The sequence below is a fragment of the Sus scrofa genome, chromosome 9 (genome assembly GCF_054392235.1).
Source record: "Sus scrofa isolate SSC_HxYL_T2T_F1_AM1 chromosome 9, Sscrofa_HxYL_maternal_Yorkshire_Landrace_v2.0, whole genome shotgun sequence".
NCBI classification, from domain to species: Eukaryota; Metazoa; Chordata; class Mammalia; order Artiodactyla; family Suidae; genus Sus; species Sus scrofa.
The window spans coordinates 55,714,562-55,732,007 of NC_139391.1; the positions used below are offsets into that span (position 1 = coordinate 55,714,562).

Genomic DNA, 17,446 nt, shown 5'->3' on the forward strand with positions numbered 1-17,446 from the left:
AAGGCCTGCCAAGAATGGAAACTAACAAGGGGAAAAAAAATCAGTCATCAAAAATGTAATTCTTGTACCTTCTTTGGCACAATTCTTTCCCAGAGCATGCTGTATGAGACGCAAAGCTTTTTGGATTCTATTTTTTCATTCTGAAGTAGTCTCCTAGGGACCTGAAGTTCCTGCTTGTCATTAAAATGGACCTCAACTGCTAAAAAGGGTAGACTGAGGCTCAGAAGACTAAAGCAATGTGTGCATATTTCAACATAGGAAAACACAGGTGGGAAAGACATTCTTTCCCAAAGTTTTTAGATTGAAAAAAAAAAAAAAAAACAAAAAAGGTATTTCTCAAAGTCCAAGGTCAACCTACCCCAGAGGGAAAGTGCGTATCTGTCTAGTAACCTGTGGGGTAACTCACCTTTTTTCACTTCTTGAGAAAGAACTCACCAGCCATCCCACTTAAAAGTTTGGCCAGTGGTTTGGCAGCACAGAAAGCTGGGCAGATTTTTCAGATCCCGTATCATTAGTGATCTCTGCAACCTACTCGTAGCTCAATAATTAGCCAACTGTATACAGGGGGCCCACTAACTGCATAGAAAACATGCAGGGACATCTACCTCTAGCAAAGAAGGATGCTTTGTTAACATTTCCATCTCTGGCTAATGGACAGTAGTCACAGTCGTTGTAATAATAGTACTAGTGGTGATAATAATAGCAATGCACCAGGTACTCATCAAATCAAGGAAATACTTGGCATGTATGTGGCTGAATGGACATGTCCAGCGGTTTCGAGAATTCCAGCTTCCTGTTCTGACTCTGACACTTACTTACCAAGTAAAACCTTGGGAAAGATACTTAGCATCACAGCTAGGCATCCGTTGCCCCACTTGTAACATGTCTGTCACTCAAAGGATTACCTTGAAATGTGGGCAAGTCTCATGTCAAACTGCAAAACGCTACCAGATTACAACCAAGTCAACAATGAGCTGACAAACAATATGCACAAACCTGAGTCTTTCCCCAGGTCCAACCAACATCCAGATATTTCTGAGAAGGATGAAGCAGACACGAGCTCGGGCGTTAGCTACACCTGGGCTTGAATCTGAATGCCACTCGCCGGCTGTGTGACCTTAGCCATGTCACTTAATCTCTCTGTTTCTTCATCTGAGAGATGGGAATAATACTTAGCTTTCAGGACTGGGGTAAAAGAATGAGGTGCTTGGCCCATTAATAAGCCAGCACCCAATAACTAACAGAAAAGACAAAAACTCAAAAGGTAAAAAGACCTGAAGAGAGAGAGATGCCTGCATCAGTATAAGCAGATCAACTCTGCCTTCTCATCAGTGGCAGTTTTTCTTGTCTTTCCCCAAACTGACCTTAGGTCCCCACTTCTCAAAGAAAAGGGCAACTGTGTCAGACCCTTTCTCAAAAGGTAGCAATAACATCGAGCGTATGTATGATTATCAGATAACCGCTGGGTGCAATCGACACGCCTCCACAGCTCTAAGTGCAGCCTTTGAAAGGCGCTTGCCACACCCCAGCACACACTTGCAGCTTCCTGGCCTCGGGGTGGGGGAGACACCAGAGCAGGTGGGATCTCGCCTGTCACCCACCCCACCCCACCCAACCCCCAACCTACAGGAGGGCCAGATGCCATTCCCTGCATGCCCAGTAGCCAGGGGCCAGGCCCATCTCTCACTGGGGTGGCTTTGAGCAGAAATGCACTCCTGCTGCTGGAGGGGCCTGCTGGTGGCCAGAGCAGCACCCTGAGAAGGGGCAGCTCAGATGAAATGACCAGCTCAGGCCACACGTTCGGCCCTGAGGATGCAGCTGGGGCTCCTGGCTGCTTCACCTACTGGATCCCCAGCCTGTCTCCTTCCTGCAGAGCAGACCCACTACGGGAGCTGCTTTCCGCTGCCACGGTAGCAAAGGCTTATGGAAAAAGGAAGCTGTTTCATGGAGGACGACCAAGAGGAAGGTCTGACTCCTGGTCCAGCGTTGCCCCAGAGACAATATGTTTCTCCAACTGTAAGCAAAGGCCTGTAACAATTCCTAAGGCTTTCTCCATGAAAGGTAACACTCACACACGTTTCCAAAGTCCTCCCAATGACGGAGCTGATGAACACAATTTGGGGATCCGGAGAAAAGCATCCCCATTTTGCCTGCCTCTTGAATGACATTCTATTTGTTCTCTCCAAGCTTTCATTATTTTAAACCTTACCCAGAGTTCTAAAATAACACTGTTAAGAGAAACAGTGATTTTCTAGGTCATCTTCTCCAGTGCATTGATTGGACTGATGAAGGACATAAGGTCCAGGAAAAAAAAAAAAAAAATGATGACTTGTTCAAGGTCCCAGAGACAAACAGGTGCAAAGCCATGGCTAGAATCCAGGCCTCCTGGGTCTCCAGGCAGTCAGAGTCCCCCAGAGTGGACCTTCAACTTCTTTTGAACACGAAATGTATGTCTACACTGCTACTAGGTCTTCTCTTAGCATTCTATGAATCCCCACTGCATCCCGTGCCTTTAATTGGTATTGCAATGATACAAGACAACCAACACATCATGTATAGAATTAACGTAAACCGGAGGCAAGGAATCTCAAACAAGAAAAAGAAAAATAAGGACAAGAAGGACAGACGTCAACACATGGAAACTCTTCCCCTGAAAATGCCCCCGGGGGGCATTTTCTGAAGGCTATGTTAAAATCAGACTCGACCATGGACTCTCGTGAATGGTACGGAATGAGAGGACTTATTCCAGCACCAAACTCTAATTGCACAAAAACATCATTACTTAAGAGTCCACATAGGACCTGGCACCTAGGAGTTCCTAAAAACATACTTTAAGAACCATGTACCTACACACCCTCACCAGGTCTAGGAGCTCCCTGACCTGACCTAGATTGTTTATTTTCCATTTGTACCTTGAAAATATGTACCTGATTGATTCTGTCATCTTCTCTGAGGTTTAACGCTTATTCTGATAAACTGATAGAGAGGTTTTAACAACTAACAGTATGAGTGGGAGGTAAAGTCAAGCTCCCAAAAAGGGGGTGGGGGCAGCTCTCATAAGCCTTTCCTATCACACGGCTCGGTCCCTAAAATCTCCCTACGTTCAAAGGCAAAAACGCATCCTGAGATTCAAAAGGCTCTCACACAGGTCCAGGCCTTACCCTGCCGGCTCTCTTCCCTTTCCACAGTCAAGGTATTTTTCTTCATGTTTACGTACGCCTTTCTTTCCCTCCAAACTCGCAGCCTTCTTCCCGTGCTGTTCCCTCCAGCTAAGATAACCTTCCCCCTGTTTTCACCCCTCTTTCAAATGCTTCTGAAATACCCCTGGTCTCCCCTGAAGCTAGACCCAGGAAGGTACTCTAGCCTAGAAGTATTGGGAGAAAGTGCCCCAAGAGGCACAGGAAATATAAACCATCACTGATCCACACGTACTGCCATAAGGGCAAAGGACAGGCCTTCCAGTCCTTTCAGTCAGGAAAGCACTTGGAGCAGAGGGACTAGTTCAGCCGGGTTGCCCTGCCCAGCCATAGAGCTGGGTAGGATGTCAAGTACTCTGAAATGATTCTAGAGACAAGGAGTGGAAACAGCAACCCCAAGATTACCCCCCTGGCCCCCCCGGGCTGAAATTCCTATCCAAGTACAATGCTTGGTCCAGATGGGGGTTTTTCCAAATGTCTACGAAATAACACTTAAATTCTTTGCTTTTTTTTTTTTTTCTTTTCTTCCCACGATGTCCTTTCACTCTTCCATTAGTTCTTTCACACCTTCTTACCCTTCTGCCATCATCTCTTTTCTTTTTTAGCCAGAAGGGTTGTTGCAATTGATTCCACCAAACCCTTCCTCCCCAAAGAACTAAGGGCTTGCTGTTTTTGCTTCTGGTGTAGTGTTTACCCATGTAAAGGGTACCCCACAAAAGTTTTGATCCCAACATAAAACTTTTTCATCTTGGATAAACATTAAAACAAAAGAAAACTTTAACTGTCCTTACTTGTGTAATGATGACATCCTCCCTACTCAAAAGCTCATTTTCACACACATACACACACACACACACAGACATACACTCACACGCCTACATGCAGAAAGTTCCTCTGCAGAATCTTGCAAAGCAAAAATCAACAGCTTAGCTACCCAAAACTACCAAGAGGTTTCAAATGCTTGAAGTAAACTTGTTTGAGGTTGATTTTTAGCTGTTTCTCAGGCGCTGAGAAATATTATATTATGTGTCAAAAAAACATTTAAAAATATAACTCATGCTTGGGGGAAACCACATTGAACTTGAATTTCTTCCGACTCTTAATCGGGCCCTTCTGGCTTATTTTGGACGGCTCAAGCCCTAAGATTAGCAATTGAGAGCAGATATCTTAAAGAATATTATTGTCCAAAATCCAGTGTCTAAACAGTGAGTACCTCATTTCTGGGGAGAGTCCTAGTTTACTTCGCTTTCTTGTTCTGGTGTAATTATTAACAGCACCCATTACACTCCCAAAAGTGTCCCAGTTGGGATGGTAAATTCTATGATCTCCCTATGTACACACATCAAAATCTGAAATTCGATAGCCTAAAACTTTTCAGTGCTGCCTTGGGTCTTAAAATACCATCTGGGTGAATAGCTGAACACCTCTCAGAAATAGAAGTAAATGCTACAGAAAAGGACCATGGAAAAAAAAGGGGGGGGGACAGTAAGAAGCCACCTTGCAAATGTCCAGTGACAGGCTCGGCCCCCAGCAGCAGAAACTGGGAAGCACCTAGGAAAGATGAAGAAGTTGGCCAAATAGTCAATAAATATTTATGGCTTGAAGAGTAATATTTTGAGTGCGTCTGTAAGCATGGCTCCCTGCCAACGAAACAGGATCTGCTGCAACCTACACTACGGACCAATTCCTTTCCGTATCCGTACAGAGACTACAAACTACACAGTTAAAAGAGAAAGGTAACACAGATGGGCACGGGGCTTCAGAAAAGGAGCCGAGGAGACACAGCCCACTTCTGCAACTTGAAAAACATCTTCTCACCTTCTGAAGAAAGAGCTCTTCAACCCAGCTGAAGAAAAGCAAAACGGAGCTACAGACACCTGACAGGTAAAAATGACAAATGTGGGAAGCATCTTGACATCCCTAACCCTGAGCAACGGGTGGACCCAGGCTGCCCTGAACAGGGAGGCAAATCCCATCTGAGGTTCTGCCTGAGCAGGAACATGGGGCTGGCACTGCATTTTGGGGCAACCAGATAAAAGCCCGGGGGGGCCGTGTTGTGGATATCCCAATTTCCTCTCTGGGATGACGCTGTGGGCCCAAGACTTCAGACTCTTTAATTAATCAAGGGTATTAACTGTTTGGAGGAAACGTTCCCCATCAGGTGGTGAAAGAGGAACCCAGACCTCACCCAGGGACAGGTCGCCAGGGAGTCTGTTAGTTTCTCTCTGAGCTGTGGGCCGTGGAGGGTGGGCAGGTCTGCAGAGAGAATCCTGGAGCTCAACTTCCTTCCTTGTGCCAGAAGAGCTGACACAATGCGCCCTGACCCGTGACATGGGCTTGAAAACCCTACATTTCAGGCGGAAAAAAGAAAACTTATTTGCTGTGCAGACAACAAACCCAGGTACCTCTGGCCTCCTTGCAAACAGGAAAATTAAATGGCATCTGTGCTAAGAAAACAAACTAGTTGCTGATCTAGGTTTCTCGTCATCCAGATTAGGGGTGAGATGACATGGAGGGCTGTGTTCGTGACGGAAAAGGTGACATGGGCAGAATCAGGAGACTCCGGGAAGGAGGTGACCTTGGACGTGAATGTAATCACACCCTCACCTGTGAGAGAACGAACTACATCTGGAAGACACTGGAAAAACAAGCAGCCTGGTTCTCTGCTGGGTGATCTCAGGCAAGCCTTGCTCCAACATCCTTTTAAAGCAACACACCTGGACGCCCAGGCCTGAGATAGTCCCTGGGACAGGCCCTTTCCCCAAGCTCAGAGGCGTTACGCAGGACAGCAGGGGGCTCCTGCACCCCTCAGCCCCCCCAAACACCAACCACCCGTCTTGTTCTCTCTCCTTTAATTCTGAGAGTTTCCATAACATGGAGATTTACTTTAGCTTGCAATAGCGCATCCATTTGTAAGCTTCTAACAGTGCAGCCTAGAGCAAGTTAGGCATCGCTTGGCATAGCTTCCTCATCTGAAAAATGGATATAATAGTATGTCCCCAGGCCCCAGAGTTAGTGTAAAGTGTGAAAGAGCCTGGCACTAATGCAGGTTCGATATGTGTTTCAGAAATCTCCCTGAACTTGGGAATGACAAGCATCTACCTTCCCTGCAAGCCCAAGGAATGCACCACAGCCGGGGTCATTCATTCCACAAACCAGAGAGACGGCTGTAATTATGCTGTCGCTGTGGCCATTGTAGAATTATCTGTGCTCTGTGCAATACAGAGCCTCGCTTTCCTGGAAAATCCTGACCTACACTAACCAGCTCTCAGTTGTGCAGAGATTGAGATGGACCCCAGAGCAAAGTGACCCCTGGGAGGTTGACCGCGGGCTGGTGATCCTCCTACAGGGTGGTCTGGTCTCTTTAAGAAAGAAAGAAAAAAAGTTACAGAGACAAAAAAAAAAAAAAAAAAAACCAGCAGTACAAACCAAGCAAAAATGCCAGGAATGTAAGCTCTGCCAACCAAATAAATAAATAAGATGTGAGATACTTTATAATAACTGGACATGATGCATTTCCCAACCCTGAATAACTGAAAAACTCTCATTTCCACCAAGCCTGCAAATGTGCCTCGGACCCTAGTTTGGGTTGCCTTCTGGCTCTCGGGCAACCCTGACAACCTCCATCACCCAAAGTGGAGGACGGACCCCTGTGCCTGGAACTAAGAGCTGGGCCGCAGAGATGCTCAGACACTGAGAGTTACCTGGCTCGCTGTGTGTCCTGCCAGGGCACAGAATGGAGTGTGAGATTCACCAAGGCAAGGGGCCAAGTTCTCTTTAACTCCAGTCTCCCTTCCCTTCAAATAAGAGATCGGGGAGGTGTTAGAGAGACAGTTGTAGCCCCTATGAAACATTTCAAGGATCCCTTGAAAATTCTACAGCCATCAGGTCATTTTTGTTATTAAAGATCGGCCCTGTTTTAAGAGCTGCACACAGTAATAGATTTAATTCTCATAGCAACCCCTATGAGACAGAATGAGGATCGTACTCATTTTACTGATGCAGGAGCTGTGCACAGAGAGATTAAGTGATTTGTCCAAAGGCGCACAGCAAGGAAGTGTCAGAACTAAGATTCGAAGCCAGACAAGCTGGCTCCAGAGTCCCTGCTCTGAAGCCCTGGGCTCAGAGTCACTGACGGAGCTTGGTCCAGGGGGGTCTGGAAGCACGGTGAACGCGAACAAGCAGCCCTAAGAGCCTGGCAGTCCTGCCCTTCTTTCTTGTCTGCACTGATGAAGATACAAAGACTGATCCAAGGGACTGGGAGAGGGACAGAGCTTCTTCCTGTCTCTAAGGACAATCCAGGTCCCCCGAGGAACAGACAGCCTTTCCTAGGGTAGGAGAGGAACTGATCCTTTCATTCTTGTGAAAGAGCGAAACATCCAGAATTAGAACTCTGCTCTTCCCTGGCATCATGCTAACCTCACCAAGGAGGTGGAGGGGGGAAGGAGAGGAAAAATGAAGTGGCGGGGGAATGCATTTGCTTTGGCACCCAGCTTCCACCCCTTCTCAGCAAACCCCACACCAGGAGGGAACTCCAAGGGACACTTGATGGCTTTGTTTGTCTTAACCCAGGAAAGCTCTGAGAACCTGACAATGACCTATTGCCATCAAAATGATACATCTCCCTTGACAGGTACAAAGAAAATTCAGTGCCAATGCGATTTCCAAGTATATGTTAATTTGGTACTTAAAGTTGTCAAAAATCCTGTGAGGTCCCAACCCAGAAGAAAAGTGAATAAAGGTTCTTGATGGGATCCTAGCCACAGAGGCAGACAAATGACCTAGGACTCCTGCTGGGACACCAGCCTCCCTCCTGCCTCTCTCCTGCTCTCATACACTGGGGTAGAGAGGATCCTGGTTTAATTACTCAAAGCAGGTAAATACCCCAACTGGCTGTCTCTACGCATAAGAAACTAAACAACAATCATTCTGACAAATATTTATGTCACAGCTGTAGATAGAAAGCCATGTTGTGAGAAGTTAAATTTTAAACATGTCCTATATGGTCTGATGGGCAAAGCAAATCCCCACTTAGCCAGGGTCCTTTCCCACCAACAAAAGCAGGCAGCTCTGGTCGATGCTTCCTCCATCCTTGCACCTGCAAGCTTAAGTCTCAACTGAAGTTCCTCTGCTGAGCTTTACAGAGGCAACTTGCAGTATTACTCAAGGCGACGTACACCGAGAAGGTAAAAACAGGGACGCCTTTTGCTTGAGCTGCTGGCTCACTAGATATTCTTAGGTGAGTAACTTACCTTCTCTGGGCCTCTATTTCCCTTTCTGAGATATGGGTATAAAATTTTCATCTATGCTACTAAACAGCCCGGAAAAAAAATTAACTGAAACTTGTTATTACAGTCTACGTATCTTTTCAAGTTTTTCTCTTTATTCTCCCCAAGATAGCACCAGAAAGCAAATCTCATTACCAGGAATGGCAGAGACTGCTCAATTTCTTTGATCCGCTTTTTTGTCGTTGTATTGAAAGGTTGCTGATAAAATCTAATCAGTGGCTTGAAAACCTTCTTTTGCAAAAGAGAGGCGCTGGAAAGGCATTTATTATAATGATGATGACTGCAACGCCAGGCCTCATTGTCCCCTTTTTACCGATGGGAAAGCTATGAATAGTTCCTTGCTCTGGGTTTATTGTTATCAATAACCAACAGAATAGAACCACATACTTAAAATCTCCGATATTTACAATATTTACTTCAATATTTACTATTAAATTACCCCCCCCCAAGAAATGCCTCCGCTGTTTACTGTGATCTAAAACATGCGTTGCTAGGGGCTCTTTTAATTTCCCAGCACACCACATCCATTGTAAGTTCACGGACTGACATATCTACACGATATTTCCCAGACGACCACATCTGTCTCTTCCCCATAAACATGCACATAAACAAGCCATACTAAAGAAAAGGACGAGATCTATCTTTGCTGGGAACTATCCTTTCACTTCCTCTATACATGGCTTGAATCAATTGTGACTAACTAAATTTCTCCTGGCTGCCCTGAACCCCTGTACACAACTATCATGGCAACATCATTTCTGGACAGTAGCTCTATGCGTCTGAAACATCTCCGAGGTTCCAGTTCATCGCAGTATCCTTCTGACAACAAACGGGCTTAGTCTTGGGGTACTTCCCAGTGAGCAATACTGGGCTTGAATGTTAGGGAGTCTAAGAGGAAAGGACACGACCATGTCTTTATTACAATTTCTGAAGGATCTCCAAAGGACAAAAACCTCAGCTCGGCGTGTGTGGTGGAAGTTTAAAGATAAAGAAAGGGTTAAAAGAAGCACCTAATTATGGAGGAGGCAAAGAGGTGTTAATCACAGGGAGCAGCAGCTCAACTGATTGATAATCGAATAGAACAGAGCAGTCTGTTAGTGCAATTCATTATATTTTCCAGAAAGTCTCAGCTTCTCTCTCTACATCTTTCTATATACCTTTATCTCCAGAATCATGAGCCTCTAAGGACAGCTGGCAGCACCCTACCCTAAAAGAAAGCATCTTCTCTTCTCAAATTGCTCTTATTCCGGGAATTTTGGAAAGCAAGAGTCCATTAAATTGCCTAGCACCAAAAAATTGTGTTTTAAGACAAAATAAAATTTCTTTTCCATCCTCCTCTGTTTCGAATCCCTCACATCCAAGAGTTGGATAACACACCAACCAAAGACCCAAAGTCACGTCTGCTGTTGGGAGGTTTTCCCTCTTCTCACAGGTCTTTGGTACCAGGGGCCAAATTTATTGCAGATTAGAAAGATGGATAAAGCGAGTAACCTCCTTGAACAGAATTGGGATGTTTCCTGGAGTTAAGATGATCTTTTCCGTCCTCCTCTCATCTCCTTGTCCTCAACCCAGAAAAGAGGAGCTAGATAGCACAAGGACATGTGACAGGGGAGCTCAGGAAGGCAAGACATTTGAAAATGTGCTTGAAGGCCAGCCAGTTAGATGCCGTTTTGGCCCTCCGTCCAGCTCCAACACTGGGGGATGACTGCAGGGTCAGGGGACGATGTCCTCTGTGGCAGGGTCCACCCCCAACGTTAAGGAATAAGGCCAGAAGGTTCCCGCTCATTTGGTAAAATAAAAAAGCAGGAATGGGGGTGCTGGACATTCTATCAGCTTTTCCCCACTGCTGTGAAAATAAATACCACCCCCCAAACTAGGGTCGCGGGCCACCAACAGTCCTCCTCCTCTCCTCTACCCCTCCCAGCTGCCACCAGCATTGCCCCCTGCCTGGAAAGGACAAGCGAGGAGGAAGAAGTGGAGGGGATCCCTGGCCAGTCAGCCAAGAGCTGGGGTGGGGGGCTTGGCAGTCACCACTCACCGGGGGAGGGGAAAAGCTCCAGATCCACTTTTTCCGTCTTGATGATTGTGAGTGTCGGTTTGAGATCGACGGCCGCCTTCATGGTGCCAGGAGTGGGGTACAGACAAGACTAGAGCAAGTTTGCTGTTATTCCTGTTGTTTTTCTTTTTAATAGGGATCGGTAACAAGGGAAAGGGGACCGGGAGATCGGACTTTCTTTCCTAAAATCTCAAATTCCCGCTGACTGCTGACTTTCCCCCGCGCCCAGAGATGAGCGCCCGGAACTCTCTCCCGGGTAGTTGGCACTTTGCGGGAAAAGTGCGCGCGCCCGGTCCCCGCCTCGCCTGCGCCCCGCCGGCTCCCTCCTCGCCCTCGCCCGGCTCCCTCCTCTAGGCGGGCAGCCGCCTGCGCTCGCCCTCGCCCTCGCTACCGAGCCGTCTCCCTTCCTCGCCCGCGCGCTCTCCCCTCCTCTTTGGGGCGTTGCTTGCGGCGCCAAGCCCCGGCCCAGGGTCTGCGCGCCCGGCCCCCTCCCCCAGGATCCCAGCGGGGGTGGGGTGGGGGGGTCGGGCCTAGGGGCGGGGCGACGAGGGGCGGGCGCGGCCGGGGCGGGGCCCGGGACCCGCGGCCAATCGCCGGCGGCGGCCCAAACCGAAAGGAAGGCGGGGCGGAGCTCCGCGCCCACTGTGCCCTCTGTACCCCAAGCCCAGCCGCCGGGCCGCTGAGGAGCCGCGCGCTGAGCCGGCTGGCGGCATAGCCCACTTGTCGGGCGGGAATGGCCCAGAGCAGGAGGGCGGGCTGGGTGCCGAGCCTGCACTGGCCCTTCGGGAAAGTCCGTCCGATTCTCCACGCATTCTTGAGGACTTGGTCACCCGCTCCCGCCCCCTCCCAGGAGCGGCATAGTTTTCCAAGTGCGTGTCCATCATTCATTCACAAAGACTGACACACAGGACGTGAGGCATGAGGCTGGAGGGGCGTGCGTGCGAGCAGGCTCTGGGGATCCAAGCCAGCGTCCTCAAAGGGCTCTGAGAATATTGGACTCAGGCTGGGTACTCAGGAACCCCCGTTCCTGAAGGAGCCTTAGGATCGTCAGAGCCCACCCGTGTCGTGGGTAAGAAATCAGTTAAGAAATGATGGGGGCAGCACTCACAAGCTGCCCTGGACAAGGATCAAGCCCAAGACAGCCTCCTGGAGACCCCAAAGCAGAGTCTCAACGTCTGTATTACTGGGAGACTGGAGAACAGGGCCCCCAAACTAGAATGAAGTCAAGGGCTTCCTTAAGCTTCCAGGCTCCCTACAGCGGTGGTTGGGTGGAAGGGAGAACTATAATTCTGTTCCTCTAATCATGTCACCATTGGCCAAAGTTTTGTCTTTCCTTCGACAGGTTATCCTCTATTAGAGAAAACCGACCACCTTATTATCACCACCATCTAGTGATGCAGAGGCTCTGTGCTTTCCAGTATCCAGAGTACATCATGGGCAACCATGACAATCACAGTACACAGCCCCCTCTCCCATCTGCAAAGTCCAGACGCTTCAGATACCACAACAGGATCCCGCATAATCGATGATCTACCACTGGCATATTGGTTATCATAAGTGGAGCTCATCGGTCTTCTTTAACAAATTAACCAGTAGAGAGGAGCAAACAGACACACCTGTACAGCTGGAGTTGGGCACTGCTATCTATCTTTGATGAACAAAAAGATTAAACATAAATCTTTCTGAACACCCTCAGAGAAAGCTATTTTTAATACTGTTTCCTGATTTTTAAGCACATGTTGAACTCCCACCTTGCCTGTAACTATAACATCTGCCTCTAAGTTTTAACACACTGGCTTACGGTCATCTAATTCCAGTTTTGTCCCCTTGAAGTAGTAGAAACTTAGAGGTCTCCCACAGCGAAGGAGGGAAAGAGCCAAGAACAGGAAATAAATCTCCAGCTTCTGGTTCACACTTGAGGTTATGCCCTTCCTCCAGTGACCAGAGGAAAGTATTTGCGTGTGATAATCCTAATTTTCGAAGGATTGTTATCATCCAGCTGTGTTTCCAAAAGATTCGGGAAAGCCACGGTGGCCCCAGACAACAAGAACAGACCCGTCTGATCCTGGGAAAGCTGGGAGAACCAGCCAATGAATGGATTGTACATTTACACATCCAAATGGGCAGCAAAGCAAAGGATCTTGAAACAATCCTGCATTACCAGCTAGGAATACATCAGCAAAAGAACTGTGCAAATCAAGAGTTGCTTTGGGGAATTTTGTTCTACTGCTGTTGTATTAAGGAAAGGCTGGTGTTTTTCAGTCCAGGTGTGAGTATTCTATTTCAGACACAGCTTCCTCAGAGCAAGTCCTGTCTCTCCCCCTTGGTCCGTTCCTTGGCTTTTTTCCCCCAGGCTAGCCTAAACACGGCTGCTAAAACCCCCCAAAATTAGACACTAAAAGAGCCCCACTGTGATGAATCCGTAAACACTATCCACTCCAGCAAAGGGGGAATTGATCCCTTTAATTCTTCAATGATGACAAGCGCGACTTGTCAATCATCCTTTCAAACTCAGTCCTGACGCACAGAAGCTTCAAAAGTTGGACTGTGCAAATTAGGGAACTGGGTTTGGGAAACAGCCAGGGGCACCACAGAGCAGGAAAGTTACTCCTGCACGAGGCCAGTGGTGAATATTGATGTTATCAGACAATGTGCATCTAACTTGGGATCTGGCTAAAACGTCCCTTAGGACAAGGACCACTTAGAAGGGACACGTTAGAATATTTTTACGCATTTGGGATATTAATAATCCAATCAGGCCTGCAATGATCACATTTGATTAACCAGTTTCGATAAATGAAATGTTTTTTCTCTGCAGGACACAAGCAGTTTTCTCTAAATGTGCTTATTGACTTCAGATGGTATTTCTAACTTAGCATGTCCTAAAGCACGGTGCCTAGCCCAGGGACTGACACATTGCAGATGCTCAATAAACATGCGTTGACCAGACTTCCTGGTCACCAGGGGCTTTTACTTTGCCACCAATGCTTTCTAATTCAAAGGTTACGTGAGCTTGATACACTATGGCTTGTGAAAAGGAACTAAAGACATGTCAGCCGCTCGCCCCAAGTCTGGCCTTTGTCCCATACCTCAGAGTAAAAGCTCCATTGCCCAGCATTCTTGTCCACTCAGCTTCATTTGTGTCTCAGTTTCCCGACTAACAAGACAAAATCAGCTGAGCCTGGGCTTCCATCCCCTTGGGCAAGTTGTTTCAAAACTACATCTGTTTTTTTTTTTTTTTTTTTAAGGATAACAAAGATAAAAACCCATGCGCCTACCACCAGCTCAAGAAATACCATATAGCAAATACCTTTGAAGCTGGCTATTTCTCCTTCCCAAAGGCAAATGCTACCTTGAATTTGATGTTTATAATTCCCTTGTCTTAAAAAAAAAAAAAAAAAAAAAATTCTTGGAGTTCCCACTGTGGCACAGTGGGTTAAGCATCAGGCTTTGTCTCTGCGGCAGTTCCGGTCCACCGCTAAGATACAAGTTGGATTCCCCCAGCCAGCTGCAGGGGGTTAAGGATCCAGCATTGCCACAGCTGTGGCATAGAGACAGCTCAGATTTGATTCCCAGCCCAGGAACTTCCATATGCTGAGGGTGTGGTCCTGAAAAAAAATTTTTGTTTTACCGTGTATGTCTGTATCTCTAAACAATACATTATTCAGTTTTGCTTGATGTTGAACTTTTAAAAAAAAAGACTCCATCTGATTTTTAAGGTACTCAAGAAAAACCAACTAAAGAACGACTTTGTTTTGGCTTGTAAGGCAGCAGCCTGCACCTCCTGCACTTTGGAGAAAACCGATTTGAGCTCTCAGACGTTCCTAAGACTTAAGAGAATCACATCCAGCAATTGCTGAAACTCCTTACACTAGAAGCATCGTGTCAAAAGGGTTAAGAAAAGACAGCAGGAGTTGAGTGACGGGGTGAGAAGTTAGATGTTAGTGATATCAAAGAAACAGTCACATCTTTACAAGAATTCCCTCAAAAACACAGAGAATGCAAAAAACATAAACTTGCTCTTTCATACACTTCCTTCAATTTCACCCCAACTTCAGTAAGAAAGAAATATAAAAATACACCTAATTTTAAACAATCCTGGAAAAGAGACTCTCCCACTCCAGGAGTGTGCTACAAAAAGTTATCTGTCTATTTCCTGCATCTTGAACGTCAACAAACTGAAGAATCGCTGAGTTTTGAGCTAAAATATGCTTTATTAGAGGTAGGTGCAAAAACATTCAGACCACTAACGGCTGATCCAGAACAAGTTTATGACTCACAGATGTTGATTTACTGGTTCAAATGTAAGATTGAAAAAAAAAAAAAAAAAAAAGGCCTCGATTAACAACCTGCCCGCTTTGCGTTTGTGGTTGTTTTTCTCTGAGAAAAAGGCAACAGTCCCCGGCGCACACAGCAACAGGCTTCTAAAGCTTAACTCTAAAGCAAGTGGTTTCTCTGTGATAAGTTGAGTCCCTGAGAAGCACAAGGCGGTGGGGTGGGGGGCGGTGGAGGAAGACGCCTGAGGCTTCCATATCTACCATTATCGAGCTGCCATAAAATGGAAAACTGGAGAAAATGAAAAGAACTCTCTTAATTAAACTCTGATGCCAAAAGGCCTTAGGGTCAGTTCAGGAACCCAAGTGGGGACTCAGAGCTGTGCTGTCACTGACTGCGGGCTGCCTCTGTGACCTCACCAAAGCCACTTAACCTTTTTGTGTCACAGCCTCATCTCTGTTTCAGGGAATAAAGTCACCCCTGGCTCTCCCGGACCATGTAATACAGACTCATTAACTATTGTTTAGAAGGTACAATAAACAATGAGCGATAAGTTAGGAGGGAAGCGGGAGGAGAGGGTGGGGAGGCGAGGGGAGGACTGGGGGCCTGTTGGCCCTGGGAAAGCTCTCCATGATAAAACCAAGATGGGATGGGGTCATGTAGGCTCTGGAACAAGGCAGATTCGAATTCCAGCTCTACCAACTCACCAGCTGCGTTTCTACACCTGAATAAGCCTGAGCCTCCGTTCCTCCCTGTTTTAAAGTCGGGTTGTTTGGAAGGATTTGATGAGAGAATGAATGCAAAGCATTTAGTGCAGTGTCTAGTTCAGAAAAAGAGCCCCATTAAAGTTAAATCACTGTTGGAGTTCCCATCATGGCACAGCGGAAACAAATCCAACTAGGAACCGTGAGGTTGCAGGTTCAATCCCTGGCCTCCCTCAATGGGTTAAGGATCCGGCGTTGCCATGAGCTGTGGCAACGAGTGCCATGAGTCGCTGATGCGGCTCAGATCTTACATTGCTGTGACTATGGCATAGGCTTGCAACTGTAGTTCCGATTAGACCCCTAGCCTGGAACCTACATATGCTGTGGATGCGGCCCTAAAAAGAAAAAAAAAAAGTTAAAATCATTGTTACTGCTCTTAAGAGCCAGTAAAAGGTAAGACATCGGAGACACCACATAAAAATCTTCTCTATGGAGTGGCGTGGATCCTCTCTTTGCCTGAGCTGTCTTCTGGAGAGAGACAGACAGTGATCATGTCTAATTGAAAAATCTCCCCGAGCCCCTTCCTCAGGTCCTGATGTGGGAACCTGCCCAGCTTTGGCCTCCCCTGAGAAATCCCAGCACTACCTGATTGGGAGAGAAAGCTGCAGACTTGTATTTGTTTTAAGAGTCACAGACAAAAATAAAAATAAATAAATAAATAAAACACATCAGGAGTTCTCAGAGTGGCTCAGCGGAAACGAATCTGACTAGCATCCATGAGGACGCAGGTTCAATCCCTGGCCTTGCTCAGTGGTTTCAAGATCCAGCATGGCCATGAGCTGTGGTGTAGGTCACAGACGTGGCTTGGATCTGGCGTGGCTGTGGTGTAGGCCAGCAGCTCCAGCTCCGATTTGACCCCTAGCCTGGGAACCTCCATTATACCACTGGTGCGGCCCTAAAAAGACAAAAATAAAATAAATAAATAAATAAATAAAAGTCACAGAAAAGCTACATTTCAAATTCAGACAGAAGATCACCTTTGGAGTGCCTCTTTGCAGACACAACCTTAGGTCTTGGCTTCGTCACATGTTCGAGGTGGATAGAATCTCATAGAGACAGGCAAGTCCTGCCCTCCTCTTTCCAGAAGGAAAAAGTGACTCAGAGAGTAAGTCATTCTGCCCAAGGCCATGCAGCCCGGAAAAGACAGCAGCGGTTCTAGAAGGGGATCTCCTGATCACAGCTCTTCTCCAGGCATCACCTTGGGCTGCATGGATAGCACGCTGCTGGGGAAATCACTGCCATTCAGCTTGGCCTGTTCTCAGACGCTCTTGAGAAATAAAGGAGGATACAATGTACAGGGGAACAGATAGGTGATGCCTAGAATTCTCAGTTTCTAGAAATCTATCAAGCTCCTCTGCACCAGACGCTGTCTCTGGGCAAGCACACTACAGGCTAACCACACTAGCATTCCCCCTAGGGGAGAGCTTGGCGTGGGCTGTAAGGAGAGAAAGGGTCTGGGTTGGCTCTATTGCCGTCTGCAGTTTCTTTAGACTGTAATTATGAACCATTCAGCTGCATCTGCAGCCCCAACAATGTGGGATGGATGGGCTGCATCCACGGAGCAAGCGACATTTTAAAATCTACCCGTTCAGACATCACGTATTCCTTCGGCAGCAGCCCAGGCTCTGCTCATGCCAGAAGGAGGTAAGGTGCTGCCCGGCGTAGGGTCCAAGGCTCCGTCCCCACCATGGTCAGCATGCTTCCTCCAGGCGAACTGAGCTCATTTCTTGGGATTTTTTTTTTTCCTCCTTCCTGGGCTTGGATCGTGCAGATTACAAGCTACCCCATGAGCCTCTGGGTATCCTGTATTTGAATTCCAATTCAAGTTGTCCTAAATTGGCCTCTGGAAGAGGTCAAGGGATAATG

At 47.1% G+C, this 17,446-nt stretch overlaps 1 protein-coding gene across 9 annotated transcripts in view; it reads right to left on the reverse strand.

Moving 5' to 3' along the window:
* ETS1 (ETS proto-oncogene 1, transcription factor) overlaps window positions 1-17,446 on the reverse strand; it is a 134,873-nt gene that overhangs the window by 56,863 nt on the left and 60,564 nt on the right. For 3 of the 9 annotated variants that reach the window (XM_021101989.2, XM_021101987.2, XM_021101986.2), the window contains exon 1: window positions 10,524-10,759. In XM_021101989.2, coding sequence (XP_020957648.1) covers window positions 10,524-10,605 — 82 coding nt within the window. In that variant the 5' untranslated portion in view covers window positions 10,606-10,759. 9 annotated transcript variants of the gene reach the window in all.